This window comes from Octopus sinensis, linkage group LG12 (assembly GCF_006345805.1).
Source record: "Octopus sinensis linkage group LG12, ASM634580v1, whole genome shotgun sequence".
NCBI classification, from domain to species: Eukaryota; Metazoa; Mollusca; class Cephalopoda; order Octopoda; family Octopodidae; genus Octopus; species Octopus sinensis.
The window spans coordinates 68,222,978-68,232,058 of NC_043008.1; the positions used below are offsets into that span (position 1 = coordinate 68,222,978).

At 33.4% G+C, this 9,081-nt stretch overlaps 1 protein-coding gene across 2 annotated transcripts in view; it reads right to left on the reverse strand.

Moving 5' to 3' along the window:
- The window catches only part of LOC115217874 (transcription factor iws-1), a 39,030-nt gene extending 31,708 nt beyond the window's left edge, over positions 1–7,322 (reverse strand). The window contains exon 1 of one of the 2 annotated variants that reach the window (XM_036508042.1): positions 7,194–7,322. In XM_036508042.1, coding sequence (XP_036363935.1) covers positions 7,194–7,307 — 114 coding nt within the window. In that variant the 5' untranslated portion in view covers positions 7,308–7,322. Of the gene's footprint in view, positions 1–6,713; positions 7,024–7,193 lie in introns of those variants that run through there. The other variant, XM_029787588.2, reaches the window with a different exon arrangement.
- Positions 7,323–9,081: the final 1,759 nt, after the last annotated feature.

Sequence of the window (9,081 nt, forward strand, 5' to 3'; positions counted from 1 at the left end):
ATTTTCTAAGCAATGTATGAGTCTCTATTTGCTTTCCGGCAATGTTTACTCAGACATTTTGTGATGTCGGGCGCGAAAATACCTTAAGCTAAGCCTGAAAGCAATGAAGTCATAAAAGAATCATCCATAACTTGCAGTAAGCAACATTTATTAAACGTTATTACTGTTATTTCTCTATTTTCTACAAACAAAATGCACAAAAAATGCTACACGTTTGCATTATGTTATATATACAATAATAATAAAGGACGTTACCGTATATACAAAACAAGGACGTTATATAGACCTCCTTGACTCAAGTTAGAGAAGGGGTGTGTATTATACACAAGGTTTAGGTTTTTCAGAGGTACAGCCCCCTAAAAATCCCCTGCGTATTATACCCAAGGGCGGACTATACTCGAGGATTTACGGTACTTAAATATCAAACAGCTATCAAATATTTCCTATTATGAAGTATAATTATCACTGTACACTTGAAAAAAAAAACGTGATAGTCACGGCTAGAATGGTTTTAATTATAGGTATACTCGATCAGGAAGCCAAGCAACAAGTATACACATCATCAAACTGGCTAGAAACCAGTTGATAACGAAGTGATAGTAGGGATGAATGTTCAATTCAGATTACTTTATATACGTTAAATTTCTAATTTAGGGCATAACAATGCCAGCAATTCGAAGATGAGGGGTTAATCGCTACTATCGAGCGTAGTATTTGACTGGTACTTTATTTTATCGACCCAGGAAGGATGTAGGGTAAAGTTGACCTCGGCTGGATTTGAATTCAGGGTATAAAGAATCGAAACAAAAACCAGAAAGCGTTTTTTCCTTGAAGCTCTGGTATTTCTGCTAGCTCACCATCTTCTGGTTACCTGTGTGTGTATGTGTACATACACACACACACACACATACACAAGAGTTATATATTATCTGCAATTCACTTGAGTTCTTTGGCGGGAAAAATAGTTCCGCACGCATCAGTAGACACTTAAAGTGCAGGTTTGAATTTGAAACATCAGTTAAGTTATCGTTATTAGATGAACAATGGCTGCAATTCACTGAAAATTCTCTTTGCCGATTGGCGGGAAAATTATTTTTGCATGCATCACTAACTGTAGTCTCACTCTAGTTTGAATATTAAATGCCTCTTAAGTTGTTTTTGAGTTAACTATGGCTGCTGCTCAGCATTCTGTTTGCGTCAAGAGCAGAATTCAATGATGCTTTTTTTATCCCCCATAGTAAATTGAAGGTTTATCAATCAGAGGCCGAAATTCATCGAAGGATTCTAATGGCAGTGGGACAATATCCTGATGCTATAATCGTGAACGATTGGGCTAAAAACTTTTAATGACCATACAAGATGACGTGCATCAAGAACTAACTTGATGTTTGACCATTTTCTTGTGTGAGTAATAAGACTGAACTAGTCCAGACGGGCAATGACTGATGAATTGACAAAGAATATGTAAATTTGTTATGATTCTGGTTATGAAATCATGCAGAACAGTCATGGTCATAGTTAAAAACAATAACTTCGCTGATATTTCAAGTGTAGGCCTGCACTGTTGTGACTGGGAGAGCACGTTCAAGTGATGCGCGCGAAACTAACTTTCCCGCCAATAGGAATAAAAATAAAAGTGCATTGAAAATAATGACTTGCTCTAGCACGAGTATATATACACACACACACACACAAACATTTACAATAAATCTTTGACAGTAATTTCGAAGATTCGCCATGTTTGGCTTATCAGGATGTATACGCGTTAAATCCTTTGTTCAAAGTTCAGTTTTTATTTATATATATATACATAAATAAACACATATATACATATACGCTCAATGTCTTGGGTATTTGGCTTCTTGCCTAAAGTAACATGTAAGTGTGCACCCCGTTTCTTGGCTGGATCATCAACAGCTAAACGAGTAATTCTATCGAATTTGCTTCTTGGGTGGGTTTGAGGGAGTCCTGCAGCCCTACAAGTAACAACAGTCAGAGTGGTCGTCGCCCTACATGAACTGAGAGAAGGCATCAAAACGGACCACAACAAACTGTGGTATCAATATCTCTCTGCAATTACGACAGGGCTCCCACTATAGAGCACTATTGGAAGGTTTTGATGACGAAGTACCGTTCAGATCGTATTAGGAACTTAATTCAGTTTTAACTTTTTCACATTGTCTTCAAAAACATTTTCCAATTTTTTTTTTGTTTTGAATGTCGGAAATTTAAAAAAAAACGGCCAAGAAATTTCTTCTAACTTTCAATTTAACAATAAAAAATGTTTTTAATCCATCGCTTCATAAAATGTATTTATATATTTAATGACAGGATAATAACATAAGTACGAATTATTAGTTTTTAAAATAATAAGAGCAGTTATAGTATAAACAATTCATTTGGTTTACTGGAAATTTAAAAATGCTGTTTTAATTTATGAAGGATGAAAATGTAATTATAAATACAAACAAAATATATTTGATACACTTCAACTGAAAACAAATATAATCATAGACATAGAAAAAATGTACTTTTAATATTCGCTAACCTATATTACACACAAAAAAATCTAAAACAGCTGTATACCATCTAGACTTGATTAGTAATTGATTGAATATAAATTCTAAAAAGAAACTTTTTTTTATGGGTTTTGAATCCCAATTTTAAAACAGATCGGAAAACCGTTTTTAAAAAGGCTTACGAATAGCTCCAGAGCGAAGAATCCTTGGAAATAATCCCGGACAACGATATTTTTTTTCTTTTTTCAAACCTTTCCTCTTGCATTTCTGACGTGTGAAACCCTGAATTATTTTACCAATTCTGTCCACCCCTTTCGGTCTAAGGCTTTCTTAATGACCCTGGCTCCAACTGGTGCAGTATAGAATTAAATATTGATATAAGGTGCCTTCAAGTGTTTCGCTGGGCTTGATAATCTTGGTGGTGCCTATTTCTCCCACTTACCCAAAATATGGGTGCCGTTAGCTTTCAAGGAGCTCGTCACCTTTGACAGGCTTTTTAAAACCCTATTTCCCGCCCACACACAATTCTAAGTTTATTTGTTCTCATTTAAATTTCAACGATGAGAAAAAGTACTTTAAATTGGTAGAATCGGAAGAGTGATAAAGTAAAGGTTTTGCAGTATTCAGATAGGGCTCTTTACGTTCGGAGTTCAAATCCGCCAAGATTTGACTATACTTTTCATCTTTCCAGAATCCTTAAAGTGAAGAAAGCCCTTGTCAAGTACTGGGGGTTGACTATGGCAGCCCGCGAAAATTCCTGGTCGTGTTCGAAATTATAATATTATTAACATTATAAATTCAGCAGTGCTAATTAATGTATTGCGATATTTAGTTACGACTCTGATCGGAGTTAAAAGGCCGCGATATATTTTCATCCTTCCAAAGACGTTAAAAATCAAGTATTCCCGCAGCAAAGTTTGTTTTGTGTTTATAGTTTACCCTAAGCTACAAATAACCATTATTATGAAAATTTTTTTAGACATTTGGAAAATAAACAAAAACAAACCAAATCAATTAAAACATTGATTAAATTTGTGTAAAAGATTATGTCGATGAATTGTACAAGGTACTGGGCCAGTAATTTATTTTGGAGGGAATTGTGAGGAAATATGGTCAATTAGTATGGTTCCAGATAATTACTGGTGTATACTGTATTGATAGCGGCGAGATGAAAGTGAGGTCGGTCCAGTGGGGATATGAACTGAGGACGCGGAAGAACGATTAAAAATAATAACGATGATAATGATGATGAGTCTAGCAAATATCAAAGAAAAAAAATGAGAAAACAGCCAAGAATTTTATAACTTGTTTCTACTGACGTGGCGAGAAAAAAAACATGCTACGCAGTGCGTGTTTATGTGGTTCTATGTATATGTGTATGTGTGTGATTTTTATGTGGCCGCGTACTTTTATGTAACTCTATTTGTGGGGGTATGTATGCGTATGTGTATATGTCACTGCATCTGTATGTTTTTAAGCAACTGAGTGTCTGTATTGTATGGCTTGCGTGTGATTATGTGGCTCTGTACGCTTATTGTAGTTAAATGTGCTTGCTGCAAATTTTTGTAACGGTGTCTGTGTGTATGCGCATTTATGTAGCTGTCTGTATGTGTATTTATGTAGCTGTGTCTATGTGGTTTTATGTAACTGAATATCTGCGTGTGTTTATGTAGTTGATTTCGCTTGTGTTTTTATGTGGCTGTGTCTGTGTGTTTTTATGTAATTGCATCTATGCGTGTCGATGTGTCGCTGCATGTGTGTGGTTATATGATTCTATTCTCAGTGCGGTTGCGTAAGTTTGCACTTTTAGCAAACTACATGTCATGTTTAAGAGCGGGAACAGGATTGGAGAGAGAGAGAAGGAGGCAGGGAGGCAAAGAGAGAAGAGGGAGATAGGAAAAGACAAGAGGGATGAAGAAGGAGAAAAAGAGAAAAAAAGGCAAAGAGAGTATGGAAATAAAAGAGAGGCTAATATTACAGAATATATTGTTAAAATGGGGAAAAATATAGCAACTGAAATTTTTCGAAATATACGTGTATTACATTTTATTATAGTATGGATGTAAATAAATGTTTATAATAATTATCATCATATAAATCTATTTAGAATTTGCAAGCGAGAGAAAAAACGCTACAAAATCAGACTAATGATAGAAACGGAAAGAAACCGTTGCTTCATTTAAATGCATGTATATAATAGATAGATAGATAGATAGATAGGGGGGGATATCTATGTATATATGCACAAGAATTAATGTTTGCTAAACGTGCACAAATATATTTACCATTTATCTACAAATAGTCTATTTCTCTATGTGTGTGTGTGTGTTTTATATAATATATTTTTTTCGTTCTATGTGTATATAAGAAGGACTTAGTAAAAAATGTCCTGTTGTTTTTGAACCACAAGAATGGAGGGACAGAGAGAACGGTGGGGACAGAGGGCTGTAAGGGACGGTGAAATACCAAGAATGAACAAGTCATAAATATAAATGCTTTTCTCTCTCCCACTTCCTTCAACAATGTTAGACATTAAATGGCCCTCCCTTTCTCTCTTTCTAACTAGTCTTCAGCAGATTCAGCCGCCTGGAACCGACTGAGTCCGGTTGAAACGGTTGTGAAAGAATCAACCCTGCCCCTCTCTCTCTCTCTTTTCTTATTGACTTTATCCTCCATTCTCAATTTGCAGCTTCACACATTCTCCTTTTCTATATCTCTAAATGGCCATCTCATCTCTTTTAACACAAGCAACAAAATAAATGAACAACGATGGTATATAATGGCATATTTAGTAGGGAGCCTGAAACAGTATTTTTTGAGAAAAAAGCTGAGATCCAACACTACATTTAAATAACGTCCACTCTATATATATGTTTGCATCTTCACCCCTATCATTGCAGATACCTTCTTGTTTTGCTTTAATAAATATATTTCTAATGTAACAGAAAAAAATAATGTAAAAGATTTATCAATGGAAATAAATTCGCTTTGTAATTATGATGGTAATTAAAAAAAAAGAAAAAGAGCAGATGCTTTATGTGACTTCAGACAATATCTCCATTGTTATTCCTATGGAAATAGATTTTTTGTAATTGAAAATAACGTCATGGAAAAACATTAGAGAAAGAAATAGGTTTATTATTACAAGAATGTTATGAGAGAAAATTGATTAATTTTTGTATTTGGTAAAAATTGTATTAATATTTCTTTTAAGAAAATATCGTCTCTTACAACTGATTAAATATCTTAACTGTCTTAATTAGCATTTAAACAGCCTAGCACATGTGTCTATACATATATATTGTATGTATGTATATATATATACACTCACGCAAACACTGTATATTAAACAGATACACAATTTGAAGGCTTACATTTATAAAAAAAAATATGTATATTTCACATTTCGTTTTCGTAGTATGTAAATAAAATTCGTTACTTCAGTTGAAAAGTCTCAGAGAGACACGCAACAAATAATAAATATTAAAACGCAACATTTCGAAGGAGCGCCAAGAAATTATAGCAAAACATGAAACATCGTGTTTTAATAATGGGGAAAACAGTGGACAGGATAGACAAGGCAGCATGTAACACAACCGTAGAGAAAATAGAAAAGAGCAAAAGCTAAACTAATTCGGCAGAAATGAAGTCGAAGCGTCAAGTAAGAATATTAGGTAAAAAGAATTGGTGGGAAATCGAAGTATTATAGAAATAATTTGTAAAACATGGTCAAGGTATCTTTTTTTTTGTCTTTCATTTCGCCATCAACCAGAAGCGCGCTGCTGGAAGGTTCACCCTCTCTCACTATCTCTACATTTCCCCTCTCCATTGCTCTCTTTAGTCTGATATATACATGTATATATTATATATATGTATATTATATATATATATATTATATATTATATATATATCGATAATTGAGAGTAAGATATGTGAAAGAACTTCGATCTAGTAGGCATTTTTCTGCAGAATATTCGTTTATGTCTGTTTTCAAAAATATATTTTCAAGCACGCACACAAAGACAAACACAAACGGATAGAAACACGCACATATATATATATATAAATATATATTCACGCACACAAGGACAAGCAAACACACACACACGTGTACACAAAAAGTGAGCGGTCGCGGAATGGTTAAAAAGCTAGCTCCTTATTCCATTTAGTTCTTCTTTAAATAAAATATCTTACCGGCGCTGGAGAATCTGCTTTAGTTTTTTTCGGTTGAGTTTTTTGCACTCTTGAAGACCGCACCATGTTTAGTATTTAAATGCAAAAATACAACAGGGATTTTGGGAGTAAAAAAAGTTAGTTTAGATGGAGACTTCTTGTAGTTTCAACAAGGCGCTGTTTTGCTTGCTAGATGTTTCGAAGTGAATAGAATATGTTGATTGATGTGCAAATGTGTGTTATGCCAGCATTACTCCTGCTACTAGGCCCTCTCTCTCCCCCTTACACCCTCCTCTTTCACTCATGCATAGGTTACAAATACATACACATACAAACACACACAAACATAAAAATAGCTACAATACATGAAACAAATTCAACCTACATCTGGTTGACCTATACGTGTAGACGTTCAGATTCATCTACAAACGTTCTAATGTTTCATTGGATACAATAAAACTTGTATTTAAACAAAAAAACACCAAAAACATCTATTTTTACCATTACTGCCACTTTTTCACTTTTTTTCAACGTCACATCAACGTATAAGACGCAAAACGCACTTACATAGACACGCAACACGCACTTTATTACAGACAGACACGCACAAATCATTTTCCCCCCACGGTTTTATTTTACAAAACAAAAGAGAAAAGATATTAGACAAATATTTTTCTTATGTTTCCTTTGTAAAATTAAATGAAAATATTTCCACGTAAAATATTGCCAATAACGTTAGCAACAAATTACACAATTTCTGCATCTTTTCTTTGCCTCCTCCATAACCAGATTTCTCGTCTACAGATTTTCAATTCGAAATCAAAAACCATGAAAAAAAAAAAGATTCCTATAGTAAATAAAAAGAAGAAAAGGACATTTTTATAGCAAAAAACATTTTTTTTCTTTTTTCGTTGGTGTTTGTATACATATATATTTCTATGTCAACCTATTTCATTATGATTAAACACGTACCACATGTTGGTCATTTAAAGTACGATTACAGGATAGTTATTTCACGTTTGTGGTTAATATTTCAACTTTTGCCTTGACCTATTTTCCTTAAAATGACAATCTATATGAAGATAGCACTTTTTGTTCTTTCTCGTTAAATTTTTTAAAAATCTTTATTCCATTTATTTTCGTTAAGACTTCGTTAAAGATTTTCATTTTTATATATCTAGAGGTTATAGACGCGTTTTCATTCTTTCCACTAAACAATCTCTCTTCCATTCTCTCTTTGTGTGTGTCTACACACATTAATACAGACATAGATTTGAATTATTGGAAAATACGTTTATATCATTGTATACCTTGTTTGATTCCTTCTATGTGCTCTCTCTTTATATATTTATATATACATACATACATACATATATATATATTATATATATATATATATATATATATATATATTATACATACATACATTATATATATATATATATATATATACATACATACATTATATATATATATATACATACATACATTATATATATATATATATATATATATATATACATACATACATACATTATATATATATATATATATATATACATACATACATTATATATAATATATATATATATATATACACGTTTTATCTTTTACTTGTTTCAGTCATTAGACTGCGGCCACGATGGGCACCCCATCAAAGAATTTTTAGTCGAATTTATTGACCCCGATACTTATTTTTTTTTAAGCCTGATACTTATTCTATCGGATCGTGTCACCGAACCGCCAAGTTACGGGGACGTAAGCACACCACCAGTTGTCAAGCAGTGGTAGTGGAACACACACACACACACATATATATATATATATATATAATATATATATATATATATATACACACACAAATATACGACGAGCTTCTTTCAATTTCTGTCTCCCAAATCTACTGACAAGGCCCGAAACTATAGAAGATACTTCTCCAAGGTGCCACGCAATAGGCCTGTACCTGAAACCATGCGGCTGGGAAGCAAGCTTCTTACCACATAGCCAAGTAAATATTTTTTTAAATTCTAAAACATTAACTCGAATGTCCTCAGTACATGAAGTTAAGAATTAAGATTTAGAGAAACAACAAACTTAGAAATAGAAAAACAAAATCAGACTCTCCCGTAAAAGGGAGAGAGCAGAGAGGGAAAGCAGGGCTATAGAGAAAATAAGAACAAAGTTTTCTTCAAATTTACTAGAGAATTTAGGTGCAGACGTTGCTGTGTAGTAAGGGGTTTACTTCAAAAAACACATGGTTCCAGATTCGGTCCCACTGTGTGATACCTTACAGAGCAAGTGTTTCTTGCTATAGCCCTGGCCCAGTCATAGCTTATTTAGTGGATTTGGTAAACAGAAATTGAAAGAAGCTTGTAGTATATGTCTATGT